Raw genomic sequence first — 27,561 nt, 5'->3', positions numbered from 1 at the left:
CCAGCCGACTCTGCAGCATGCCAGCCGACTCCGCAGCATGTCAGCCGGCTCCGCAGCATGCCAGCCGGCTCCGCAGCACGCCAGCCGGCTCCGCAGCACGCCAGCCGGCTCCGCAGCACGCCAGCCGGCTCCGCAGCATGTCAGCCGGCTCCGCAGCATGCCAGCCGGCTCCGCAGGGCACAGGCACCCGTGTGGGGCCCCGAGCAGCCCAGTGTGTGACAGGGCAGGGTTAGGGCTTAGGCTCCCCTTTCTCATCGACATTGCCTGGAGGGGACCCACTGGCCTGCCCCCCCACCTCCATCACCCCCCTGTCACCTCGACCCCATTCACCTCCATCACCCCCCACCCCGTGACCCCCCCGACCCCTGCCCTGTGATCCCCTCCCCACTCTGCTCCATCACCCCTGCCCTCACCCCACTCACCTCTGCCCCCTCACCTCCATCACCCCCCGCTCCATGACCCCCCATGACTCCCCGCCCCATGACCCCCCATCACCCCCACCCCACTCTGCTCTATCACCGCCCACCCTCACCCCATTCACTTCCGCCCCCTCACCTCCATCACGCCCCCACCCCGTGACCCCCCATGACCCCCGCCCCACTCACCGCAGTCACCCTAATCCCTCCCCCTGCTGAGGTTTAAGCCAGTTTGGCTCAGTGCCTGGAGCAGGTCTGGCTGCTCCTCAATGGCCCAGGGTGCTGGGAGCGGGGGCGGGGGCCTGCTCCCCGCCTGGCGGTGGGGCTGGTTTCATGGTGTACTTGGTGCTGATGGTGCGCCCTGACACACACCGGTACTCCCCCAGCTCCGTCTTGCTCCGCTCGTTCTGGCTGATGGTGAGCTCCACCGGCACCGAGATGGTGGCCTCTTTGCTCACCACGTGGATGGTGAGCTGGGTGCAGGGCGGGATCTTGGCTGGCAAGAGCACCTCCACCCGATCCCGCCGGGTGGTGGACTCGCTGCGCCCCTTCTCCACGGTGAAGACATTGGCGGCTTCCACGGCCAGCGTGAAGGAGAGCCCTGCCCGCAGGCTGGTGGCGTTGCTGAACCGGAAGCTCTGCAGCGTGGTGGTGACGTATTCCCGGCTGCTGCAGGTGGTGAACGTCTGCTCCAGGTCCGTGGCGTTCACCCCCACGATCTCGTCAATCAGCACGTCCCGCTCGTCCTCCACCTTCCGCTGGCCCCACAGGATGCGGGCGGTGACGGCGGGGCGGCCGGGCGCCAGCGGGCGCAGGTGGGACAGGCAGTTGTGGAAGCCCAGCTGTGGCTTGTAGTCGGGCAGGCGCTCGCCAGGCCAGGCGATGTGATACCAGCCCCCGCGGGCTGGGTGCTTGTAGAGCAGCCAGACGCCGCGCTGCACCACGTGGGAGGAGACCCGGTCGTTGAAGTAGCCATAGGTGAGGTTGGTCTCTTCTGTCACCACCTTGCTCTGGCCTGCATAGTCGGGCTCCTCGTACAGGGTGATCTGCGGGTCGGCCAGGTCGTGGTGCACCAGCCGCAGCGCCGAGAACGCCTTGTTCTTCTCCACCGTCCGGTACTCGCCTTCCTCCAGGGCGTAGGCGTCGCCCTCGTACTTGGGGGCCGTGTAGGCGATCCACGGCTGCCCCACCACCTGCAGAGAGCTGATGCAGTCCCCGAAGTCCAGCTCGTGCAGGTCCGGCACGTCGGACGTGAACTCTCGGCTCAGCCCCTCGAAGTCGGCCTGCTCGTAGACCACGATCTTGTTGACGCCAGGCTGCGCAGGGCGCTGCTGCTCGGCCGGGCTGGGCTCGTCCCGCCGCACATCCGAGAGCTGAATGCTCGGCAGGGCCATCGCCGGCGCAGGGAGACGCTCTGCCGGGAGGAAGGTGCAAAGGGTCACCCGCTGCCCCAGCGAGCACGGGGGGTCCCAGCCCTGCACCACCCCCACCACTTCATCCCACCCCTGGGCTGGACGTGCCCTGCAGCCTGTGGGCAGGAATCCGGCAGGGCCCCCCACGGCTCTGGGCTGGACACGGCACTCCCAGGGCCGGTTCTGGGGCCGGCTCCAGGCAGGTCAGACCGAGCCCTTTGGGCCTCACAGCCTGGGACTCGCCACGTTCCTGCCCAGGTTGAACAGCTGGAGCGCGAGGCCCTGAGCGCCAGTGAGCTCCGGCAGCCCTGTCACGCCTGCGCCAGGGCAGTGGCCTGGCGCTCGGTCCCAGGGACGGTGGGCTGGGACGGGGACGGACAGCCTGTTCGGGGCTGGGCCTGCTCCCCTGCGCCCCCCCGGGCCCGCCCCCCAGCCTCCCAGGGCGCTGGCCAGGCCAGCCGGGAGCTCCCAGCCCCTCCCAGGGGACAGGAGGATTTACCAGACTGTGCAGTCAGCAAATGGGCCCCGAAACCCAGCCCAGGTGCCGCCCCCGGCCTCCTGCTCAACCCTGCCTGCACAGCCGCTCCCCCGGGGGAGGGGCGCAGGCCTGGCAGCTCCCCACGGCCCCTCTGGCTGCGCTGGGGGAAGGGAGCAGCCGGCTCCAGTCACCTCCCCTCACCCCGTTGCTGTCGCGTGTCTGCTGCAGCCCCCTGGCACCGGCACCCGCGGGCAGACACGCCAGGCCAGGAATGCCACTGCTCCGCACAGCCAGTGGCTGAGTAACGCAGGCCCGGCCTGCACCCGCTGCAGGGCTGCTCCCTCCTGCCACCGCTGAGGGGGAGCGGCCCCGACGCTGCCCCTGCACCCCGCTTCAGGCTGGCTGCAAGGACCTGGAGCCTCAGGGCTCAGGGCCCCTTGGGACGGTCCGGGCTCCCTCGCCCCCAGCCAGACCTCCTACCTTGGGAGTTGGCAGCCCTTGTCCGTGAGAGTGAAACAGCCCTGCCCAGCGAGTCCCAGCTCCCTCGCAGCCAGCCCTGCACCAGCTGCCTCCGCGCCCGTTTTAAGAGGAGCAGGAAGGGCTTTGAGCTTGTTGGGACCTGAATCGAGGGCTGCTGACACCTCCCACCCACGTGGCCCAGGGAGCTGCCACCCATGCCCTGGGGAGCAGGATGAGCCCACTGGCCTCCCCCTCACTGGGGCGGCAGCTGGGCCAGAGCCTGGCACTTCCAGACAAGCCGGGCCCTTGTGCAACGCTGCATGTGACAAGGGGCAGCTGTGGTGACGCCGGCTTGAGTCAGGGGACGCGGCTGAGTCACTAATGTAATACTTGGCTTTGCAGCCCTTCCCACACTCCTAGGGCGGGAGCCCGGCAGCCGGGAGGCAGGAATTAGCACCTGCTGCAGAGAGACCCATGAGCCAGGAGTTACCGCAGCCCGTCACCCTCGTCCTGCGCCAGCCCCAGCCACTCAGCCGCTGCCAACCTCTTTGTAGCACCACGGCAACGAAGAACTAGAGCCGTTCATGGAGGAAGGTCCATCAATGGCCATTAGCCAGGCTGGGCAGGGAGGGTCCCTGGCCTCTGTTTGCCAGAAGCTGGGGATAGGCGACAGGTGTGCTGATGTATGATCGTTTAGGGGAACCCAGTGACCTACAGATCCCTGGGCTGCCACGGGGGGCGAACTGCCTCATGGGGGCCTGTGGGATGGATGATGGGAACGCTCCTGAGGAATGGGGGCCCTGGGTCTCCTGCTGGGGATCCATGGCTTAGAGCCGCCTGCGGGGGTGTAACCCCTTTGGGGTTTAGAGGGCACGGCCCCTTTAGATCTTTTTCCCGGGGGGAGGGGGAGCGTGAGAAAAAAGGAGGGAAACTCCCGGGGGTGGGGGGCTGGAGCTCCAGGGGAGGGGGAGCAGCCAGAGGCCCTAGCAAAGGAAGCAGGGAGAACCTGCCTGGAGCCTGGGCAGGCCAGGGCCGGTCGGGGACAGCCCAGGACAGGAGCCCGGAGCAGCCCTGTGCCGGGGGGAATCGCCCGAGCAGGACCGGCCGGAGCTGGGCCCAGGATCAGGCTGCCCAGGGCTGCGTGGGGCTGGGAGTGCTGGGGCTGGTGGCGCTGCACTGGGAACAAGGAGAGAGGCTGTAGCTAGTTCAGTGGGGAGGGGGCGGGGTGAGCTGCAGCCGGTTCGCGAGAACCGGTTGTTACATTTAGAAGCCCCTTTAGAACCGGTTGTTCCTGGAGGAACAACTAGTTCCAAAAGGGCTTTTAAATGTAACAAAAGCTCCAGCAGCTCCCTGCCCTCCCCCCGGCCCCAGCTCACCTCACTCCGCCTCTGCCTCCTCCTCTGAACGCTCCCCCAGCTTCTCCTCCCCCTCCCCAGCTTCCCGCCAATCAGCTGTTCGCGCGGGAAGCCTGGGAGGGCTGAGAAGGCTTCCACCAGGTGAGCTGGGGCCAGGGGGTGGGGGCGCCAGCGGGAGGCGAGGTCGCAGCCGGACCCTGGGGCCGGGCGGCGCGGCTCCTGCCCCCCGGGTCCAGCTGCGACCTCGCCAGGCAGCACGGCGCGGCCCCCGGGTCCGGTGCGGCTCCTGGGTCCTGCCCCCGGGTCTGGCGGGGCTCCTGGGTCCGGCCCCCAGGTCCAGTGCGGCTCTGGCCCGGCCCCCGGGTCCTGCCCCGGTCCAGCTGCGACCTCGCCAGGCAGCACGGCGCGGCCCCCGGGTCCAGCGCGGCTCCTGGGTCCGGCCCCCGGGTCCGGCGGGGCTCCTGGGTCCGGCCCCTGGGTCCGGTGCGGCTCTGACCCGGCCCCCGGGTCCAGCCCCCGGGTCCAGCGGGGTGGCGCGGTTCCTGCCCGGGTCCGGCCAGGCGGCGCAGCTCCAGTCCGGCCCCCAGGTTCGGCCAGGCGGCGCGGCTCCTGCCCGGCCCCCGGGTCCAGCACCGACGTTGGCCGGGTGGCTCCGGTCCCAGCCCCAGCCCAGCTGGGCCCCCACCTCCAGGTAGCGCGGTAAGGGGGCAGGGAGCGGGTGTTGGAAGAGGGCAGGAGAGTTAGGGGGGTGGATTAGTGTTGGAGCAGTCAGAGGGCAGGGAACAGGGGGATTGAACGGGGTAAGGGTCCCGGGGGGGCAGTGAGGAAGGAGTAGGGGTTGGATGGGGCGGTGGGGGGCAGTCAGGGGTAGGGATTCCAGGGTCAGTCAGGGGACAGAGAGAAGGGGTTGGATGGGGTGGCAAGGGGCAGGGGGGTGGATAGGGCACGGGTCTGGGGCAGGTGCTGTCAAGGAACATGGGGGGGTTAGATGGGGCAGGAGTCCGGGGCGGGGGCATGACCCCCTCATGGGGTGAGGAGGAGGGAACCGGTTGTTAATATTTTGGCAGCTCATCACTGGGAGGGGGTCGCTCTGGGGGGCTTCGCAGAGAGCGGCAGGAGAGGGCACCGGAGGGGTTTGCTGGGGAGAGTTCACTGGCGCCGGAGACGACCAGGAGCCCCAAGACTCACCACTGGCCTGGAACTTTGCTCAGGCCTCCTGAACTGTGTGTGCAGACGCACTGCTCAGTGCCTGCCCCTCCAGCCTGTGCCACCGCTGGGCCCGTGGGGCCTTGGCTTGGATGCAGCCCTGTTCTACTGCTCCCCCTATATTTCCCCTGGTGGTTTTTCTCCTCTCATCCCTCTGTAAATAAACACCTCCCTTTGCTATATCCATTGTACTTTCCTGTGGGGGGGTGTGGTCACTCGGGGGGGTTGGAACAGGTGGAGGGGATTTCTCCTGCTGCCTCCCTGCGCGCGCCGTCTCCTGGCCAGAGCTGCCTGCAGAGCAGACTCCATCTTGGCCACGAGGGCGCTACAGTTACACTTGGTGGCCCGTACGGGGACTTTGCAGCACACACTCTCTCTCGCTCTCGCTCTCTCTCTCTCTCTCTCTCTCCCCCCCCCCATGTTGCGCACCCTGGGCTCTCCTTCACGGAGCAAAGAAACTCCTGAGTGACTTTCATCTCAGTTAAAAAAAAAAATGGAGAGAGGATTATTAGAAGACCTGTGCCGAGGGGCACGAATCCCAGGAACCAAAGCTGTGCTGGTGGCGGGGTTCCCAGAAGAGAGGGAACCCAATGAGCTTGAGGAGAGCCTAGATGCAGCTGAAATCCTGGGGAGGGTAAAGGTCCCCACCCGTATTTACAACCGCACAGTGCAGGGCCTGGTAGCACCATGTACTCACTCCAAGGGGGCAGATCTTGACAAAGTGCCCAAAGAGGTGAAAGTAGCAGGTATCCCCTGGACAATCCTGGGGGCAGAGCAGTCCCCTCCTAGTGTGCCCATGTCACTGGAGGTGGATTCTTTAGCCCAGAAATTGCAGGCTCTGATGGTGGATGAGAAGCGGAGAAGAGAAGAATTAATTCTGGCATTAGGAGGGGCTCCAACACCTGCAGCACCCAGCCTGGTGGGATGGGCCAAAGAGCTGGGAAAGGCTCTCAAAGGTGCATTGAAGCCGGTACATGACAGTGCTCCATACAAGCGGCTACGTTCATTCTCGGGGGTGTCACCTGTACCCTCCGGGGAGGATGATTACGAGCCCTGGAGGGATTTTACGGTGCCGCTTGTCCAGGAGTGGGATGCTCTGATGCTGAGAAGCGGAAACGGGTGCTTGAGAGTCTGAGGGGACCTGCCTTGCGGCTTATCCGAGCCCTGAAAGACTCCCAACCAGCTGCCACGGTGCAAGACTATTTAACCGCTCTTGAGAGTGTCTACGGTGCTACTGACAGCAGTGAAGACCTGTATTATCGTCTCCGCCATACCTATCAGGAGCCCCAGGAACGACTGTCTGATTTCATCAGGAGACTAGAGGATTTGCTACAGCAGGTAGTGCGGAAGGAGGGGATCCCCACCAAGCGCATTGATTCCGCTAGGTTGGACCAAATCCTCCGGGGCACCCGACAAGATGGGTTGATGTTGTGGAAACTGCAGCTGAGGGAGCGGGCCCAAATCCCACCCCCATTCCACAAGCTCATTTGAGAGATACGTGAGGAGGAGGAGCGATTGTTGCAAGTGGATGCGGTGGTGCAGCCGAAGACGGCAGGGAGTCACACCACCACAGTGCTTGGAGAGATGGAAGACGCCCCGTCAGTGGCAGCAGCACTGAGAGATTTGACCCGAGAAGTGGCCATGATGAAAGCTCAGGGACACACTGTGCCATCCTCGAGAGGGGAGAGCAGCAGGAGGGGTGACAGCCAGCGAGAAGGTTTCTGTTATAACTGTGGAAGAGCTGCTCACTAGGCCTTGGACTGCCAGAACAAGACAGATCATGCGAGTGTGTCTCAGAGATTGCGGCAAACCATTAGGAAGTTTCAGGGAAACACCAACAGGGCTTGGGGAAGGAGCAACCCAAGACCCTTGAAATTCCAAGGCTCCCCAGAAGAAAACACAAACAGGGGTTACACTGCAATGGGGGGGGGGGGGGGTTAGAGGCCTCGCTCCGACCCGTCTCTCGCGGAAACGTGTATAGAGAAGATATAGACAAACTGTCTAGGTATCCCCCACCTCCCCGGTCATAGCGGTGCTGGGCCATAAGCGGGAGGGTTAGAGTCCTCGCTCCGACCAGTCTCTCGGGGAACAATTGCACAGGTGAAAATACCCCCTGTCGTCGCAAGATGGAGCCCAAAAACGTAGGGGCATAGCGTCCCCCCGTCCTGCTCTGTCAGGCAGAGTTTTTAGTGGGTGGAGACTTTTGTGTTTTGTAATCCCAGCACAAGCGTGGGCCTAAGGAGTCGATTTCTGTAAGCCCTCACTCTGAAGGACACGGGAGTGTGGACAAATAGTGGTAGCACCGTATAACCCTTTCTAAAATGGAATCCTGTCTGAAATTCTCTGTACAATTGTTTGGGGGTGAGTAAATCACAGAATCACAGACTATCAGGGGTGGAAGGGACCTCAGGAGGTGTCTAGTCCAACCCCCTGCTCAGAGCAGGACCAACACCAACTAAATCATCCCAGCTAGGGCTTTGTCAAGCCTGACCTTAAACACCTCTAAGGATAGAGATTCCACCACCTCCCTAGGGAACCCATTCCAGTGCTTCACCACCCTCCTAGTGAAATAGTGTTTCCTAATATCCAACCTAAACCTCCCCCACTGCAACTTGAGACCATTACTCCTTGTTCTGTCATCTGCCACCACTGAGAACAGCCGAGCTCCATCCTCTTTGGAACCCCCCTTCAGGTAGTTGAAAGCAGCTATCAAATCCCCCTTCACTCTTCTCTTCTGCAGGCTAAACAATCCCAGTTCCCTCAGCGTCTCCTCATAAGTCATGTGCTCCAGCCCCCTAAGCATTTTTGTTGCCCTCCGCTGGACTCTCTCCAATTTATCCACATCCTTCTTGTAGTGTGGGGCCCAAAACTGGACACAGTCTCCAGATGAGGCCTCACCAATGCTGAATAGAGGGGATGATCACGTCCCTCGATCTGCTGGCAATGCCCCTACTTATACAGCGCAAAATGCCGTTAGCCTTCTCGGCAACAAGGGCCCCCTGTTAAGGATGTGTGCACGGTTCAGGATGAGTGTGAAAGCATCACAAATGTCCAGATGGTCAAGAAGAAGTGAGAGACTTGGAGAGACAGCAGGAAACAATCAGCTAAACTCCCCTCTGCGCAGGTAGGGTGACCAGACAGCAAGTGTGAAAAACTGGGACGGGGTGGGGGGGTAGTAGGTGCCTCTATAAAACAAAGCCCCACATACTGGGACTGCCGATCAAATCGGGACGTCTGGTCACCCTAGGCACAGGCCTCTGCGGGCAGGTGCCATCTCTGCCGGACACCCCCCCCACCTGCGCCAGGTGAGTCCCCAGCTGCTGCCCCCGCGCACGGCGTGGCAGGGTGGCACACGGACCTCGCTGCTGCCCCGGCAGGGGCGCTGGTGGCACTAGCGGCTGCAAGGTTCCTGAGCGGGCCAGTGCGACTCTCCCCGCCCCAGGCAGGACACCTCGGGAGCCACCTCGGGCTGAGGGAGAGCTCCCTGCCCGCCCTCCGCCGCAGCCCCCGGAGAGGCTCCGCAACCATCCAGCGCCTGCAGCAGCCAAGCTGCGCGCTGTGGCCCTGCCATGGGGCAGGCTCCCGCTGCTCTGGGCCCTGCCAGCCCAGGGCGGCCCCCGCAGGCCGTGGAGAACCACCGGGCTGGCTCGGGGGCACTGCCTGAGGAACACGGCAAGCGACAGCTCACCAGGCCGGAGCTGGCCCTGCCGGCCCAGCCCTGGCCGCTCACACCTGCCCCAGGGCCCCAGCACCGGTGCCGAGCATCGCCCTGCGGAGCCCTCTGGGGAACAGTCCCTGCGGGCAGTGGGCTGGGGCCAGGAAGCAGGGTCGGGGGGAAGGGCAGAGCTGGGGCCAGGGGGCGCCTGGCCCCAGCACCTCACACAAAGCTCTGGGAGAGCAGGGGGCTGCGGGTCGGGGTTGAGGGGTACCAGCGGAGCTGGGGGGGGCGAGCCCCACCACTGTACGAGTGGGGAGGGGGCTGCCCGGGGCTCCCCCACCCCACCCAGCTCCCTCTATGGGGCGGGGGCAGAGTTAACCCCTGGCCTCAGATGCAGCAAGGCGGGGGGGGGGCTCCCGAGGAAGCAGGAGACCCTCACCCCGGCAAACAGCCACTGAGGCCCCACTCAGCCACCTGCCCCCCCCCGGTCTGCAGGGTGCACTGCGCCGGGGGGGAGCACTGCGCTGGGGGGGGCACTGCCCACCCCAAGAACCAGAGACAGGTGCGGCCGCTTGAAGAGGTTCCTCTTTATTGAGATTTGCAGAAGAGGGTTTTGGGGGTCACGGGGGTATTTACAGAGAATGGGGGGGCAGCATCTCAGCTGGGGGGGTCCTTGGGGAGCTGGGCAAGGGGCAGGACACATTGCTGGGAGCACAGCAAAGAAAAGGGAGTCAGAGACCCAGGAACACACAGACCCCCCCCCCAGATGCACAGCCCCCCCCCAGCACACAGCCCCCCCCAACACACAGCCCCTCCCTGGATGCACAGCCCCCCCCCAGCACACAGCCCCTCCCTGGATACACAGCCCCCCCCAGCACACAGCCCCTCCCTGGATACACAGCCCCCCCCAGCACACAGCACCCCCCCGGATGCACAGCCCCCCCCAACACACAGCCCTGCCCCCGGATGCACAGCCCCCCCCAGCACACAGCCCCCCCTGGATGCACAGCCCCCCCAGCACACAGCCCCTCCCTGGATACACAGCCCCCCCAGCACACAGCACCCCCCCGGATGCACAGCCCCCCCCAACACACAGCCCGGCCCCGGGATGCACGGCCCCCCCAGCACACAGCCCCCCCTGGATGCACAGCCCCCCCCAGCACACAGCCCCCCCGATGCACAGACCCCCCCCCAACACAGCCCTGCCCCCGTATGCACAGCCCCCCTCACCACACAGACCCCTCCCTGGATGCACAGACCCCCCCCAACACACAGCCCTGCCCCCGGATGCACAGCCCCCCTCAACACACAGACCCCTCCCTGGATGCACAGACCCCCCCCCCCAACACACAGCCCTGCCCCCGGATGCACAGCCCCCCTCAACACACAGCACCCCCCCGGATGCACAGCCCCCCCTGGATGCACAGCCCCCCCCAACACACAGCACCCCCCCGGATGCACAGCCCCCCTCAACACACAGACCCCTCCCTGGATGCACAGACCCCCCCCGGATGCACAGACCCCCCCCGGATGCACAGCCCCCCCCAACACACAGCCCTGCCCCTGGATGCACAGAGCCCTCCCCCCGACATCCCCCCGACACACAGACCCCCCATGGATATGTAGATTTCCCAAGCCCACCTCTTAACACACAGATCCCAAGGGACACAAAGACCCCCCGATACACAGAGCTGCCCCCCCAGACAGCCCCCCATCCCCCCCGATACACAGAGCTGCCCCCCCCAGACAGCCCCCCATCCCCCCCGATACACAGAGCTGCCCCCCCAGACAGCCCCCCACCCCCCCCGATGATGAGGGTGGGAATATTGTTACGGGCCGGCTCAGCCAGCCCCAGACACTGGAGTGGGGAGGGCCCTGCCCTGGGAGGGACCACGGGGCCCCAGGGTCTCCCACCCCCTTCTCCTTTGGCCCCTCAGTCAGCACCAGCCGGGCCTTTCCCCTCGCCCAGCGTGGAGCCAGCGTGGGGCGCGGCAGGCCCGGGGGCCGGAGGAGCCGTTCCCGACGCGGGGGGTGCACAGGGCCCTTGGCAGTTCCAGGAGGCCCAGCCCCCAGCCAGGGGCCAGCCTGGGCCAGCGCGGCCGTCCCAGGCTCAGGCCAGCTCACGGCGTCCCCTGGAGGGATGCGGCTGCTGCTGGGAGGCGGGCGGGACCCACTCCCGCCTCCAGCCTCTGGTCGGCCAGGGCGGGCGTGACGGGCCCAGCTTCTCCCCGAGCGGAGCTGCCTGGCCCGGCCGGGCGAGTGACCGTGGTGCAGTCTGGGTCCTGCCGGCTGCGCTCACTCCCTCAGCCCCCGGGGGAGGCAGCGCTGGGCCCCCGCGCTGCCCGCGGGCCGGGCCCGGCGCCCCTTGTGGGGCTCCACCCAGGAGTTGTGGATGACGGTGCCCCCAGGCGCAGGGTCCACCTGCAGCGCTGAGACCACCCGCTTGGTCAGCTTGCTGCGGAGCGCGGCGCGCAGCTTCTGGCGGGCGAAGGCGTAGAGCAGCGGGTGGCAGACGGTGGTGCCGTAGGCCAGGGCCAGGAAGCAGAGGCGCAGCTGGAGCAGCAGGCGGCTGGGCCCCAGGCACAGGACCAGCAGGTTGGTGATGGAGATGGGCGCCCAGCACACCAGGAAGGTGGAGACGATGACGAGCGACATCCTGAAGACCCGTTTCTGGCGCTCCCGGCGGTCGCGGTGCCGCCTGACGGCCCGCCGGAGCGCCACGATCACCGAGACCGAGGCCTGCACCCGCATGGGCTGGGGGGGCAGCGCCGGCGGCACCTGCACCGGCCTTTGGGCCTCTCCCGCGCCGGCACCCGGCTCCGCCGCTTTCCGGCGCTTGCGGCGCTTGCTCCGGTGGCGCTGGCTGCGGGAGCGGCGCCCACCCAGGCGGATATCGAGGGCCCGCAGGACCCGGGCGTAGGTCAGCAGCATGACGGCCCCGGCGGCGGTGAAGGCCGGGATCTGCAGCAGCAGGTGGTAGCACGTGGCCAGCTCGGCCTGGGGCCCGGGGCCGCGGAGGCAGAGTGCCGGGCGGGGGCCCTGCAGTATCTCCAGCTCCAGGAAGGGCAGGAAGAAGCCAAGCAGCGAGAGCAGCCAGACGGCAGCCAGCAGCAGGGCGGCGCGGCTGGGCGTCAGCACCCGGCGCCCCGGCCGCACCGAGATGTCGTATCGGTCCAGGCTGACGACCAGCACGTTGGCGGCGGTGGCCACGCTGCCGAAGGTGACGCAGGCCTCGTGGAAGCAGCCGAGCAGGGGCCCGTTGTGCTCCGGCGCCAGCAGCAGCACGGCGATGGTCAGGGGCGCGCACACCAGGCACACCAGCGTGTCCAGCACGTGCAGGTTCATGGTCACCACGGTGCTGACCGAGTCCACCAGGCCGGGCTGCGAGCAGTACAGCGCCAGCACCGCCAGGTTGCTGCTGCAGCCCAGCAGGATCTCCAGCAGCAGGAAGCTGGTGAGCGACACCTGGAAGCCCAGTGCGTAGGGCACGGACCAGCCGGCGTCGGCGCTGGCCCCGTCCGGGCTCTCCAGGAGGGTGTCGTAGATGGCGCTCGCCATGTCGGACAGCGGCCTGGGCTCATGGGCTGCTCCCACACCGGGGGCCGCGCACCCCTGCAGAGCAAAGGACACGGCGTCAGCTCCCCCAGGAGCTCCGGCAGGCAGACAGCGCCTGACACACGCCAGCCGCACCCAACCCAGCTCCTGGACCAGCGCCCCCATCCCAAACCCTCCATCGCGCCACTCTCTCTGGAGCTGCAGGGAAATCTCCTTGGGGGGCTGAGCTGCCCAGCCGGGCTCCACCATTCCCTCCGGGCCCCATGGGCTCCCACTGCCGGGTCCCCCTCCAGCTGGGAATGCAGCCACCGCAGTAACCCCAAGAACAGGCAGGGCTGCAGATGCTTCTCTGCCAGTGCCCCTCACTCCCGACCCGCAGCCCCTGCCATCCCAGCCCTGCCCCCCCAGCTCTGTCAGTGCCCCTCACTCCCGACCCACAGCCCCTGCCATCCCAGCCCTGCCCCCCCAGCTCTGCCAGTGCCCCTCACTCCCGACCCGCAGCCCCTGCCATCCCAGCCCTACCCCTCCAGCTCTGCCAATGCCCCTCACTCCCGACCCACAGCCCCTGCCATCCCAGCCCTTCCCCTCCAGCTCTGCCAGTGCCCCTCACTCCCGACCCACAGCCCCTGCCATCCCAGCCCTGCCCCCCCAGCTCTGCCAGTGCCCCTCACTCCCGACCCGCAGCCCCTGCCATCCCAGCCCTACCCCTCCAGCTCTGCCAGTGCCCCTCACTCCCGACCCACAGCCCCTGCCAGCCCAGCCCTGCCCCTCCAGCTCTGCCAGTGCCTCTCACTCCCGACCCGCAGCCCCTGCCCCCCCAGCTCTGCCGGTGCCCCTCACTCCCGACCCGCAGCCCCTGCCCCCCCAGCTCTGCCAGTGCCCCTCACTCCTGACCCGCAGCCCCTACCCCTCCAGCTCTGCCAGTGCCCCTCACTCCCGACCCACAGCCCCTGCTAGCCCAGCCCTGCCAGTGCCCCTCACTCCCGACCCGCAGCCCCTGCCATCCCAGCCCTGCCCCCCCAGCTCTGCCGGTGCCCCTCACTCCCGACCCGCAGCCCCTGCTAGCCCAGCCCTGCCAGTGCCCCTCACTCCCGACCCGCAGCCCCTGCCATCCCAGCCCTGCCCCCCCAGCTCTGCCGGTGCCCCTCACTCCCGACCCCCAGCCCCTGCCCCTCCAGCTCTGCCGGTGCCCCTCACTCCCGACCCACAGCCCCTGCCCCCCCAGCTCTGCCAGTGCCTCTCACTCCTGACCCGCAGCCCCTGCCCCTCCAGCTCTGCCAGTGCCTCTCACTCCTGACCCGCAGCCCCTGCCCCTCCAGCTCTGCCGGTGCCCCTCACTCCCGACCCACAGCCCCTGCCCCCCCAGCTCTGCCAGTGCCTCTCACTCCTGACCCGCAGCCCCTGCCCCTCCAGCTCTGCCAGTGCCTCTCACTCCTGACCCACAGCCCCTGCCCCTCCAGCTCTGCTGGTGCCCCTCACTCCCGACCCGCAGCCCCTGCCCCCCCAGCTCTGCCGGTTTCCCTCACTCCCGACCCGCAGCCCCTGCCAGCCCAGCCCTTCCAGTGCCCCTCACTCCCGACCCACAGCCCCTGCCAGCCCAGCCCTGCCCCCCCCAGCTCTGCCAGTGCCCCTCACTCCCGACCCACAGCTCCTGCTAGCCCAGCCCTGCCCCCCCCACCTCTGCCAGTGCCCCTCACTCCCGACCCACAGCCCCTGCCATCCCAGCCCTGCCCCCCCAGCTCTGCCGGTGCCCCTCACTCCCGACCCGCAGCCCCTGCCCCCCCAGCTCTGCTGGTGCCCCTCACTCCCGACCCGCAGCCCCTGCCCCCCCAGCTCTGCCGGTTTCCCTCACTCCCGACCCGCAGCCCCTGCCAGCCCAGCACTGCCAGTGCCCCTCACTCCCGACCCACAGCCCCTGCCAGCCCAGCCCTGCCCCCCCCAGCTCTGCAAGTGCCCCTCACTCCCGACCCACAGCTCCTGCTAGCCCAGCCCTGCCCCCCCACCTCTGCCAGTGCCCCTCACTCCCGACCCACAGCCCCTGCCATCCCAGCCCTGCCCCCCCCACCTCTGCCAGTGCCCCTCACTCCCGACCTGCAGCCCCTGCCAGCTCAGCCTCACGGAGCCATGTCAGCGCAACCATCTGGGCCCTGGTTTTGTGCTGTGCAGCTGTGTCCCGGGGTGTCACTTCCCACCTACAGACCATGGCAGAGCTACCCAGCGGCCATTGCTTAGTGCAGGCTCCCGGCACGCTGACCCCTCGGCCCTGGCACCGCAGCACCACCCCAGGGGCCTGCACCGCACCCGGCAAGGAGCTTCCCTCAGGCGCACTTGGGGCGGGGGGCGGGTGGGAGAACCCAGCTCCATCAGTCACTGAAAGCAGCAGCTCCCTGCATCGGATCCCTGCCTTTACCGTGTGGCGGCCCGCAGCCAGCTGCTGCCTCTTCCCAGGGCCAGGTGGGCTCCGTGCCAGGCTATTCCTGGGCTGCCATCTCCCTGCCCGCTCCCAACAGCTGGACCGGCCCCCGGCCCTTTGCCAGGCTGGTTCCAGCGAGAGCAGCTGCTGTGTGATCTTGGCAGGTCGCTGGGCGGGAGGCAGGGCGGCAGCAGCACACGGCCAGGCTGGACCCCCAGCCTCCAAGCCAAAGGTAATTGCTTTGCTGCTGCCAGGCTGTGCCCGCTGGCCTGGCACAGGGATGCTGGGGGATACCGGGACATGGGGGTGCCAGGGCACAGGGGATACTGGGGGGTGCCAGGGCATGGGGGTGCTGGGGACACAGGGGAGTGAAGGGGGGCAGCTCTCCAGCTCCAGGCTGGACTCTTCCACCAGCGTTCTCGGGAGATAAGGAGGCAGGAACACAAAGCCCATGGGGGAGCCAGGGAGACCTGCTCCCTCTGCAGATGCCCGGGAGGGGAAGATGCTGCCACTGCCCAGGGCTCCCTCAGCCTGGGGCACATGGGCAGGACCTGGCAGACCCAGCCCACAAGCAGCATCCGCTCCTCAGGGAGAAGGGAGGGGAGGTGGGATGTGGCCGTGTCCTCTCAGGGGAAGGAATTTTAATCTACTGCCTCACTATTACCAAGGTTCAAGGAAATCGTGATAAGGTCTCAGGGCTGGAATAGCAGGGGGCTGTGGGTCAGGAGTGAGGGGCACTGGCAGAGCTGGGGGAAGGAGTAGCAGGGGGCTGCGGGTCAGGAGTGAGGGGCACCGGCAGAGCTGGGGGAAGGAGTAGTAGGGGGCTGCGGGTCAGGAGTGAGGGGCACTGGCAGAGCTGGGGGAAGGGGTAGCAGGGGCTGCGGGTCGGGAGTGAGGGGCACCGGCAGAGCTGGGGGAAGGAGTAGCAGGGGGCTGCGGGTCGGGAGTGAGGGGCCCCCAGCTCCGGAGGAGGTGGCCGCATCTCCTCGGGGTGACGCTGGCTACAGCTGTCAGGAGGGCAGGGTACCCAGCGGGAGGACCTGAGGACGTCAGGGAGCGAAAGGCCCTGGCGCGAGCAAAGCCTGAGCTGCGGGAGCCCGGAGAACAGACGGGAGCTGGGATCGCGCCTTTGGGAGCCCAGCGCGGAGCCGCTCGGGAGCACTGAGGCAGGCGCGGGCGCCGCGTGGCCGGGACGTTACAATCGGTGGCTGTAACCTGTTCAGGAAGGACCGAGGGGCAAAGGGGGGTGGGACACCCTGTGCCAAACGCCACCGCTGGGCCTGACTCACCGAGAACTCCGGGGGGCTTGTGGCCCCGTGGCCCAGCAGAGGGTTTCTCACACTGGGGTCCAAGGCTGGTGGGGGGGGGGCGTGAGACTGGCAGCGGCTGCCAGGCACCCAGCTCTGCCAGCAGCAGCGCAGAAGTATGGGGGTGGGGTGGGGTGTCATCACAGCCTGGAGTATTTTCAAAGGGGCTTCCCGACCCCCTGGCCGAGCTGATCAAGCACCAGCAGCTTCACCCAGGAACAGGCTGCCCAGCTCCCTCCGCCCGTCTTGGTGCAGGACAAACCTGGGTGCTCACTGGCACTTCGACGGGAGGGACGTGCTCTGGGGGGCTCCCGCGGCCAGGCTGAAAGCTCCTGGGCCTTGCTAACCACTCGAGTGACAATCTGTGACTCAGAGCGTGCAGCCGACATGGGGGGCTGCGCTACACCCTGTCCTGACCATGGCAGAGCTTCGGGACAGGTGCTCAGGGCTTGAGCCCATCTCGAATGTGGAGCAGAACAAAGTCCAGCCCAGTAACATGGAGTCACACTTGGTGCTTTAATAGGGCCAGTTCCACAAAGCTGGAAATTGTTACGAGCCAACTCAACTGGGAAGAACGTAGCAGAGAAACGGGACCCTGCACTCAGTGCCCCCAGAGCCACAATCCCACAACTGGGGATGGCAGCTGTGGTGGTTACCAAACCAACCCAGCCTGGACAGGAACTCAAGGCAGCTGTCAAAATAAAAGAATCACATCTAAGCACGGGAAGAGAGGGAAGGGGGCAGCAACGAATACCAGTCCGAAGCTGGGCCTTGTTGAAAATAGATAAGGGAAGCCAAGGGACACGCAGAGAAGTCTACGGCCAGCAGAGTTAAGGACAATACGAGTTTGTTAGGACTAAACGGCTCCTGGCAGCAGTACTGGTGATAACGCTCTTTCCACTTCACTGGCGTCTCTGGAGGATGGTCAACAGGAGCCACTAAAGTCAGACATTTTGAAATCAGCTGGTTCAGGATGTAAGAGTTTGAAAGGAGCTGGCTGAGGAGCTGCTGAGCTGTTAGTGCTGATTTCCGGTGAGTGCGGGGGAAGTTCGAGTGGCAGAAAGCTCACGTGGTGCCAGTTGTTCGAAAGGGGAAATGGGATGACCAGGGTAATTACAGGCTTCTCAGCCTGACGTTAATGCCAGGCGAGGTCATGGAGCGGCTGATACAGAACTCGATTAATAAAGAATTAAAGGAGGGTGATTTAATGCCAATCGACATGGGTTATGGACGGCGTCAGACTGAGTGGAGCTGACAGGCGGGTGCTGCAGGGAACGGTGGTGACAGTAGAATTCGCTTCCGGCCGAGCCGCGGCCCGGGGGCTGCAGGGCGTTTTGTTCACAAGATGGGACCAACATACAATGACTGTGGCCCACATGACACGGGCTAGACGCCGGCTCAGTGCTAGGGCTCAGCATGGACTTGGCACTGGGGAGTTGTCATGGGGTGGGGCTGTTCCCAGCCGGGTCCTACGGGGGCGGGTTTCGGCCCTTCGCTATTTTCCATTTGTACAAATGGCCTGGAAGAAAACATCACATGGCCAAGGGCAGAGTTTGCAGCTGCCCCCGAACGGGGCGGTGGGAAATCGCGCGAGGGCCGGCGCTGCAGCCAGCCAGGGAAGGAGGGAGTTTGGCGGGGAGGGGGCTTAAGGCTGGGCCAGTTTCCAGAGGCCGGGTGGGGTCTCCAGGCTGGGCCCTGGCTCGGGGACCGGGTGATGCTAACGGGGCCGGGCTCAGAGCAGGGATCGCACGCTTGGCTTGTCACCAGACCAGGGTCCCATGCCAGCAACTTGGCCACTGCCTGACGCGCTGCTGCCAGCCTCCGGGGCGACTGCCACGGCCCCCTTCTCCCGCCCCCCGCGCAGCCACCAGCCGCAGCCACACCTGGGAGCCGCACGCAGCTTCCAGCTAGAACCCAGCACGGGCAAAGCCGCTGCGCCCCTCCCTGCCCCCAGCAACCCCCCCCCGGGCAGCCTGCGCCCCTCCCTGCCCCCCAGCAACCCCCCCCCGGGCAGCCTGCGCCCCTCCCTGCCCCCCAGCAACCCCCCCCCGGGCAGCCTGCGCCCCTCCCTGCCCCCCAGCAACCCCCCCAGGCAGCCTGCGCCCCTCCCTGCCCCCCAGCAACCCCCCCCAGGCAGCCTGCGCCCCTCCCTGCCCCCCAGCAACCCCCCCAGGCAGCCTGCGCCCCTCCCTGCCCCCCAGCAACCCCCCCCTGGCAGCCTGCGCCCCTCCCTGCCCCCCAGCAACCCCCCCCAGGCAGCCTGCGCCCCTCCCTGCCCCCCAGCAACCCCCCCCAGGCAGCCTGCGCCCCTCCCCGCCCCCCAGCAACCCCCCCAGGCAGCCTGCGCCCCTCCCCGCCCCCCAGCAACCCCCCCCAGGCAGCCTGCGCCCCTCCCCGCCCCCAGCAACCCCCCCAGGCAGCCTGCGCCCCTCCCCGCCCCCCAGCAACCCCCCCAGGCAGCCTGCGCCCCTCCCCGCCCCCCAGCAACCCCCCCAGGCAGCCTGCGCCCCTCCCCGCCCCCCAGCAACCCCCCCAGGCAGCCTGCGCCCCTCCCCGCCCCCCAGCAACCCCCCCAGGCAGCCTGCGCCCCTCCCTGCCCCCCAGCAACCCACCCCCCAGGCAGCCCACTCCCCTGCCCCCCCAGACAGCCTGTGCCCCCTCCTTCCCCCTGCTCTGACACAGCCTGTGTCTGGCTCCACAGGCCCTGTCGCCTGGTAACTGGTGGCCTGAGAACGGAAGGTGTTGGAGACAAAGAGACCAGGTGGCCTCCTGGCCCGGGAAAGAGACAAAGGCTTCAGGGCCAGGGGCCAGGCAGCTGGAAGGAGTCAGTCTGGGCTGGCTTGGGGCGCAGGGGGAGGGGCAGAGCCCTGGCTCTGGGCTCCCCTCCCCCCAAGATGGACTTGGCTGAAAGTCCCTGATTTCTGTGCTAACGAGCTCTGCCCTTCGCCGTGACCCGTCGGCCTGCGGAGTGGGGGGCAGGGCCCTTCGGGGGCGCACGGCGAGAACAGGGGGGCTGAACGCTCCGCGGTCGGTCGCGGGGGCTTCCCCTAGCAGAGTGCGGCCTGAGGGGGCCCCGCTGGCGAGGGCCCGGCCGGGCTTTGAGGCGGAGCGGTTCCCGGGCTCGGAGCCTGGTCTCTGGCCTGGCCAGCGCGTGCGGTGCCAGCTCCCGGGGGCCGCAGCCGCTCAGCCTGGGCCGTGCTCCCTGTGCCCTGCCGTCCCTGCGCCGCGAGGCCGTTCCCGGGGGCTGCGATAAACCCTCGGGGGAGCTGGCGCGGGGCCCTGCGACCCCCTCAGCCCCACGCAGCCGGCCAGCGGGAGGAGACGCAGGCAGGCAGGGGAGCTCCGGGGGGTGACCCAGCCCAGTGCTCCCAGCCGGGCGGTTCTCACCTGCGCCACGCAGGGCTCCCGGCTTCCACTACCCAGCTGGGGCCGCCAGGCACAGGGCCGGGCAGAGCGGGAGCAGCCCCGGGGGCGTTGCTAATGCAGGAGGTTCCCTGGCACCAGCCCAGGCAGGTCATTCGCCCCCAGTGTCTCCTGAGCCGGGGCCCCCAGCCTGGCAGCCTGTCTGGGGAGTTTCACCTGCGCCCCCCCCCCCCACGGCTGGTCCCCCCTGCTCCCTGCAGGGCCCAGCTGGGGCGTGTCCCCAGGACAGGGCATTCTCACAGCCAGGCTGCTCACGCCAGCCGCCGGGCTCAGCCCCTGTCAGACCAGCTGTGCCGGGCACGGCCCAGGGCCCCGGGGGCTGGCGGCTCCGAGGGAGGGGGTGTTGGTGACTGGCTGAGGCAGCACTGGCCCCCCTAGTGCCGAGGTGCCAGGGATGTAGCCCAGTGCGGCACCAGAGTCCCTGGCTGAACGGCTGGTAAGCAGCTCGGTGGGGGAGCAGGGCGGGGGCTCGAGAGGAGTGGGGCAGGGAGCGGGGGGGCTTGGCAGGGGAGAGATGGGTAGGGAGGGGGTTGGGGGAGTGGGGCAGGGAGCGGGGCAGGGGATTAGGGAGACCGGGGGGGCTCGGCAGGGGAGAGCGGGGCAGGGAGCTCGGTGGGAGCGGGGGGCTTGGTGGGGAGAGCGGGGCACGGCGGAGGTTGGGGAGAGTGGGGCAGGGAGGGGGTTGGGGAGAGCGGGGCAGGGAGTGGGGGGGTCGGTGGGGAGAGCGGGGCAGGGCGAGGGCTTGGGAGGAGTGGGGCAGGGAGCTGGGGGGCTCGGTGGGGAGAGGGGGGCACGGCGGAGGTTGGGGAGAGCGGGGCACGGCGGAGGTTGGGGAGAGCGGGGCAGGGAGCTGGGGGGCTTGGCAGGGCAGGGAGCTCGGTGGGAGCGGGGGGCTCAGCGGGGGGCACTGCAGCGGAGCGCTGGGGACCCCATGGGCCGGCCGGCTCAGCCTGTCTCGGGAGGGGCTGGCACGAGCGAAGAGCCGGCTGGCGAGATGCCCATGGAAAGGGGCCAGGGCGGCGCTGGGGGCCTAGGAACCGGACTGAGGGGAGAGCGGGAACGGCTGCTCTCCCAGCCCCCAGCCCCGGGCAAGGGGACACGCAGTGACACGCCGGGTGGGGGACAGGGACCCGAGGGGGCAACGCCCGGGGAACCGGGATTCCCAAAGGGACTGGCCATGGGCAGCCAGTTCTACCAACTCATGCACAAACCTCCAACTTCAGCGCTCCGGCCAGTGCCCCGTGGAGACCCAGCGCCGGCAGCTCACCCTCATCTGCTGCACCTTCCCCTGCGGCGTCTGGTGCCAGAGCCAGGCCGGGGCTCTGAGCCGGACCCCACCCTGCAATTCCTGCCGTCGGGAGCGTCAGCCTGCAGCAGCTCCTGCCCGGCCCTGGGGTCCCACAGAGCCACTGCCCGCTCCAGCGGGAGCAGATGCCTGCGATGACGTTGGTGCTGCTGCAAGCCTGGGGCCCGGGGGTGCCGGGTGTCGCTGCAGAAGCGCTGCCCCCACATGAGGCCATGGGGCTGACGCCAGGGTGGGCACCAGATGCCCTCTCCCAGCCTGTGCAGGGGCAGGAAGGGCACCGGGAGGAGTGTGCAGCGAGGAGCCGTCCCCCGTCACCTGCCTGGCACCGGAGACACGCCAACATCGCAGCTCTCGACCTTCCTCTGGGCAGCAGAGACCAAGCGGCTGTAATTACATTGCTCCAGCCACAGGCTTCCCCGTCTCTTCATTAGCTTCCATCCCAGACTGCAGGAGTTTGTTAGCCAGCGGGGGGGGGGGGGGGGAGCCCCCACGCTGAGTCCAGGACAAACCGGCTGAGAAACAGACCCCGCAGTAACCCTGAACCCACAGCCCCAGAGCAGCGACTTCCCGACCGGGAGCTCTCGGCCGGTTCCCAGGAATCTTTGCAGCTTGCGCAAGCCACCGACCAGCCCTGCTCTGAGGCCTGCAGGCAGCAGAACCATGCGTGCCAGGTGCCCCAGGCTGGGCTAGCTGGGGCTGCGGGTCGGGAGTGAGGGGCACCGGCAAGGCTGCTGGGGGGCAGTTGGCAGAGCACACACCCGTCATCTGTGCCCAGATGGCAGCTAGGTCTGGTTTTCCAGGTTAGTACGTTCACCCCTTGTGCTGCCGGCTCCCTGCCCCATGGGGTGGTGCGACGCCAGGGGGACGGTGCTGACAGACAGAGCAGCCGCCTGCTAATAGACGAGGGAATCCCGGATGGTGCCCAGCTGCTGCGCGGGAGGGAACCCGGGGCTGGGGGCTGACAGAGGAATTGCTGCGTAATTAATGCTCAGAGTCCCGAGGAGGAGGTGACTGGAGAAGGTCCCTGTTCCCAGGGACTGAGTGCACCGGCCCCGGCAGCCCCCTCCCACCACAGCTAATCCTGTTAGCGCCAGCTGGCAATTAGCTCGCGCCCGCTCGGAGCCGGCTCCCCCCGCGCCGGGGCCGGGCCGCGCCCGCTCGGAGCCGGCTCCCCCCGCGCCGGGGCCGGGCCGCGCCCGCTCGGAGCCCGCTCCCCCCGCGCCGGGGCCGGGCCGCGCCCGCTCGGAGCCAGCTCCCCATAAACTGCCAGTGCACAGACCCCCCCGGCGTTGCCCAGGGCCCGGTCCCCCAAACACGCAAGGGGCTGGTCAGGGTAACAGGCTGAGTGGGGGTCTGACCCCTCAGCACCCCAGCGCCGGCCAGCAGGGACCCTGAGCTGAGGGAAGCTGGGACCTGGCCCTGTCTGGCACCCGACTGGCTAACCACACATGTGCAGAACCACTTCGCATTTCCTGCCGCCAGCCGGGGCCGGGGCCGGGGCCGGGGCCGGGGTGAGAAGAGACTCAGCCCCCGGTGGTGCAGGAGATGGCAGAGGGGCTCTGTGCCATTGACAGGGGGCCCCAATCCGCCCTGCACGCCCCATGGCCCCGGCAGATCTGGACACAGCCAGCGTCCCAGCTGACGCACTGCACCCGAGGCCAGGCAGCAGGCCGACCGCGCTGCAGGGGAGCAGCCAGACACCGGGTGAGCCAGGCCAGGAGAGACGGGAATCGGCGCTGGAAGCCCCACTGCAGCCAGCCAGGTTTGTGTGAGCTCAGAGCGCTGGGGAGATCAAAGGGGAGACAGTCCGGCTCCAACCAGCTCCTGGAGCCAGAGTCCTGCACCGCGGGGCGGGGCGGGGGGGGGGGGACCTACAGGAACCCGACACCGGCTGGCTCTTTGCAGACCCCTGCACGGGCTGAGCACCGGGGCCGAAGGACCCGCCCCACGGATCCCCCCACAGGCTGGGGGCCAGGGGGTGGGTCTGGCCCAGAGCGATTCCCAGCGCCGGCAGCCCCACGGAAAGGATTCACTCCAGCCTGTCACCTGGGCGACCCCGCCACAACCCGGCCACATGGAACCAACACGAATCGAGCCGAGGTCGCAGGGACAGACTGTCGCCTGGGCGCTCCCCTGCCCGTCCGCCGCTGGCATCATCCATCCCCCCCATCAGCCGCCGGCCCGGCATCATCCATCCCCCCTGCCAACCGCCGGCCCGGCATCATCCAACCACCCTGCCAACCGCCGGCCCGGCATCATCCATCCCCCCTGCCAACCGCCGGCCCAGCATCATCCATCCCCTGCCCGTCAGCCACCAGCCCGGCATCATCCATCCCCTGCCCGTCAGCCCGGCATCATCCATCCCCCCTGCCAACCGCCGGCCTGGCATCATCCATCCCCCGCCCGTCTGCCCTGCATCATCCATCCCCCCTGCCAGCCGCCGGCCCGGCATCATCCATCCCCCCTGCCAGCCGCCGGCCCGGCATCATCCATCCCCCAGCTGCCGGCCCGGCATCATCCATCCCCCTTGTCAGCCGCCGGCCCAGCATCATCCATCCCCTGCCCGTCAGCCCGGCATCATCCATCCCCCCTGCCAACCGCCGGCCTGGCATCATCCATCCCCCGCCCGTCAGCCCAGCATCATCCATCCCCCCTGCCAGCTGCCGGCCCGGCATCATCCATCCCCCGCCCGTCAGCCGCCGGCCCGGCATCATCCATCCCCCAAGCACCGGCCTGGCATCATCCATCCCCCCCGCCAATCGCCAGCCTGGCATCATCCATCCCCCCCGCCAATCGCCGGCCTGGCATCATCCATCCCCTGCCGGCCCAGCATCATCCATCCCCTGCCTGTCAGCCCGGCATCATCCATCCCCCCTGCCAACCGCCGGCCCGGCATCATCCATCCCCCATGCCAACCGCCGGCCCGGCATCATCCAACCACCCTGCCAACCGCCGGCCCGGCATCATCCATCCCCCCTGCCAACCGCCGGCCCGGCATCATCCATCCCCTGCCCGTCCGCCCAGCATCATCCATCCCCCCTGTCAGCCGCCGGCCCAGCATCATCCATCCCCTGCCCGTCAGCCTGGCATCATCCATCCCCCCTGCCAACCGCCAGCCTGGCATCATCCATCCCCCGCCCGTCAGCCCAGCATCATCCATCCCCCCTGTCAGCCGCCGGCCCAGCATCATCCATCCTCTGCCCGTCAGCCCGGCATCATCCATCCCCCGCCCGTCAGCCGCCAGCCCGGCATCATCCATCCCCCGCCCGTCAGCCGCCGGCCCGGCATCATCCATCCCCCAACTGCCGGCCTGGCATCATCCATCCCCCCGCCAATCGCCGGCCTGGCATCATCCATCCCCTGCCGGCCCGGCATCATCCATCCTCTGCCCGTCAGCCCGGCATCATCCATCCCCCCCGCCAATCACCGGCCCGGCATCATTCATCCCCCGCCCGTCAGCCCAGCATCATCCATCCCCCCTGCCAGCCGCCGGCCCGGCATCATCCATCCCCCCTGCCAGCCGCCGGCCCGGCATCATCCATCCCCCAGCTGCCGGCCCGGCATCATCCATCCCTCGCCCGTCAGCCGCCGGCCCGGCATCATCCATCCCCCGCCCGTCAGCCCGGCATCATCCATCCCCCAGCTGCCGGCCCGGCATCATCCATCCCCCGCCCGTCAGCCGCCGGCCCGGCATCATCCATCCCCCAACCGCCGGCCTGGCATCATCCATCCCCCCCGCCAATCGCCGGCCTGGCATCATCCATCCCCTGCCGGCCCGGCATCATCCATCCTCTGCCCGTCAGCCCGGCATCATCCATCCCCCCTGCCAACCGCCGGCCCGGCATCATCCATCCCCCAAGCCAATCGCCGGCCTGGCATCATCCATCCCCTGCCGGCCCGGCATCATCCATCCTCTGCCCGTCAGCCCGGCATCATCCATCCCCCCTGCCAACCGCCGGCCCGGCATCATCCATGCCCCGCCCGTCAGCCGCCGGCCCGGCATCATCCATCCCCCAGCTGCCAGCCCGGCATCATCCATCCCCCAGCTGCCAGCCCGGCATCATGCATCCCCCAGCTGCCGGCCTGGCATCATCCATCCCCCACCCGTCAGGTACCAGCCCGGCATCATCCATCCCCCGCCCGTCAGCCCGGCATCATCCATCCCCCACCTGCCAGGTACCAACTCGGCATCATCCATCCCCCGCCCGTCAGGTACCAGCCCGGCATTTACCATGCCCTGCACCACCCTAGCATCATCCATTCCCCACACCAGCCACCAGCCCGGTATCAACCATCCCCTGCCTGCCAGCTCGGCATCATCCATCCCCCCGCACCAGGCACACTGGCACTGCGCCCATTCAGCCTGGTAGTGCAGTGGCAGGGAAGGGCGAGTTTGCATTGAACGGGTAAGGGACTGACCTGCCCAGGGCTCCCAGTGCTGGCGCTGGCGAGAGAGCCCCAGTCCAGCCCCTCGGCTGAGATTGTTACTGTAGCACCCAGGGCCCCAGGCCCACACCCACACCCACACCGTGCTGGGCACCCTCCAAACACAGCACAGATCTGCCCTGGACCAAACCGATCAGGAGAACCCAGGAGTCCTGGCTCCCAGCCCCCCCCCCCCCAGCTTTGCCCCCCAGGACCTCCCAGAGCTGGGGAGAGAACCCAGGAGTCCTGGCTCCCCGCCCCCCCCCCCCCCAGCTCTGCCCCCCAGGACCTCCCAGAGCTGGGGAGAGAACCCAGGAGTCCTGGCTCCCAGCCCCCCCTGCTCTAACCCACCAGCTCCCACTCCCCCCCCCCAGAGCCGGGGAGAGAACCCAGGAGTCCTGGCTCCCATCCCCCCCCTGCTCCAACCCCCCAGCCCCCACTCCCCCCCCCCAGAGCCGGGGAGAGAACCCAGGAGTCCTGGCTCCCATCCCCCCCCTGCTCCACCCCCCCAGCCCCCACCCCCCCCCCCCCAGAGCCGGGGAGAGAACCCAGGAGTCCTGGCTCCCATCCCCCCCCTGCTCCAACCCCCCAGCCCCCACTCCCCTCCCAGAGCCGGGGAGAGAACCCAGGAGTCCTGGCTCCCAGCCCCCCCTGCTCCAACCCACCAGCCCCCACTCCCCTCCCAGAGCCGGGGAGAGAACCCAGGAGTCCTGGCTCCCAGCCCCCGCTGCTCCAACCCACCAGCCCCCACTCCCCTCCCAGAGCCGGGGATAGAACCCAGGAGTCCTGGCTCCCAGCCCCCCCTGCTCCAACCCACCAGCCCCCACTCCCCTCCCAGAGCCGGGGATAGAACCCAGGAGTCCTGGCTCCCAGCCCCCACTGCTCCAACCCACCAGCCCCCGCTCCCCTCCCAGAGCCGGGGATAGAACCCAGGAGTCCTGGCTCCCAGGTCCCCCGCTCCAACCCACCAGCCCCCGCTCCCCTCCCAGAGCCGGGGATAGAACCCAGGAGTCCTGGCTCCCAGCCCCCCCCGCTCCAACCCACCAGCCCCCGCTCCCCTCCCAGAGCCGGGGAGAGATCCCAAGAGTCCTGGCTCCCAGCCCCCGCTGCTCCAACCCACCAGCCCCCCAGAGCCGGGGAGAGAACCCAGGAGTCCTGGCTCCCAGCTCTCCTGCTCTGCCCCCCAGCCCCCTCCCGAAGCCGGGTAGGGAACCCAGGAGTCCTGGCCGGGTCTCGCAGGCCCCTGCCCCGCTCACCTGGTGCCGAGGCCGCTCCAAGGTCGCGGGGGCTCCGTGGGGGCCGGGCTCGGCCCGGGCCAGTGGAGCTGGGGGAGGAGGTCACTCCCCGCCCGGCTCGCAGCAGCGGGGTCCCCCCGGGGCTCAGGGACCAGCCCCCCCCGACACTCACCCGCCGACTCCTCCCCGCTGGGTCCGCAGCGCCGCCGCTCCCCGCCGGGCCGGGCTCCTGGCCGCGCTGCGCGCCCCCGGCACATCTGGAATCCCCGAGCACGCGCTCTGCGCGCCTCCCGCAGCTTCACCCCTGGGCCCGCCCCTCAACAACTGGACTGGCTCGGGCTGCACATCTGGACAGCCCCCTGGGAACCCTGGGCAGGATACACCCCTGCTGCACAGCTGGACAGCCCGCTCCCAGCGCCCCTCCCCCGGGCTGCACAGCTGGACAGCCCGCTCCCAGCGCCCCTCCCCCGGGCTGCACAGCTGGACAGCCCGCTCCCAGCGCCCCTCCCCTGGGCTGAACATCTGGACAGCCCGCTCCCAGCGCCCCTCCTCCAGGCTGGACAGCCCGCTCCCTGTGCCCCTCCCCCACTCTGCACAGCTGGACAGCCCGCTCCCAGCGCCCCTCCCCCGGGCTGGACAGCCCGCTCCCTGTGCCCCTCCCCCACTCTGCACAGCTGGACAGCCCGCTCCCAGCGCCCGTCCCCCAGGCTGCACAGCTGGAATAGCCAGTGTCTTCTCCAGGCCCGGGCCAGCCAGTATGGCAGGCTCCTGGGGGGGTTGGCTCCTAGGGCACCCAGTGCATGGGGGAGGGCAGGGAGCTGGGCAGGGGGAGGCATTGACAGGGCCAAGGCTGGAGCTGCAGGGAAAACGACCCCCCCCCCAATGCATTGGGGTGAGCGGAGACCCTGGCTGC

The 27,561-nt window shown here is 68.3% G+C and overlaps 3 protein-coding genes across 3 annotated transcripts; 1 reads left to right on the top strand and 2 right to left on the bottom strand.

Moving 5' to 3' along the window:
• Positions 1-682: 682 nt before the first annotated feature.
• On the bottom strand, positions 683-1,896 carry LOC123373632 (epidermal differentiation-specific protein-like). The gene has a single exon (XM_045022660.1). It carries the CDS (start codon positions 1,808-1,810, stop codon positions 683-685), a length of 1,128 nt encoding a protein of 375 aa, XP_044878595.1. The 5' UTR covers positions 1,811-1,896.
• A 9,383-nt stretch (positions 1,897-11,279) lies between these two features.
• LOC123373631 (G-protein coupled receptor 22-like) lies at positions 11,280-26,858 on the bottom strand. Its single transcript, XM_045022659.1, has 2 exons — positions 26,821-26,858; positions 11,280-12,596 (listed from the first exon to the last, which is right to left on the bottom strand). The coding sequence occupies exon 2, from the start codon at positions 12,540-12,542 to the stop codon at positions 11,280-11,282; it is 1,263 nt and encodes a 420-aa protein (XP_044878594.1). The 5' UTR covers positions 12,543-12,596; positions 26,821-26,858.
• Positions 22,590-25,358, top strand: LOC123373991 (proline-rich extensin-like protein EPR1). The gene is made up of 2 exons (XM_045023362.1): positions 22,590-22,750; positions 23,162-25,358. The coding sequence occupies exons 1-2, from the start codon at positions 22,590-22,592 to the stop codon at positions 25,356-25,358; spliced, it is 2,358 nt and encodes a 785-aa protein (XP_044879297.1).
• Positions 26,859-27,561: the final 703 nt, after the last annotated feature.

Source organism: Mauremys mutica, chromosome 7, assembly GCF_020497125.1.
Source record: "Mauremys mutica isolate MM-2020 ecotype Southern chromosome 7, ASM2049712v1, whole genome shotgun sequence".
NCBI classification, from domain to species: Eukaryota; Metazoa; Chordata; order Testudines; family Geoemydidae; genus Mauremys; species Mauremys mutica.
The sequence above is the reverse complement of the archived record's forward strand: the minus strand, read 5'-3'. Positions and strand labels throughout refer to the sequence as shown.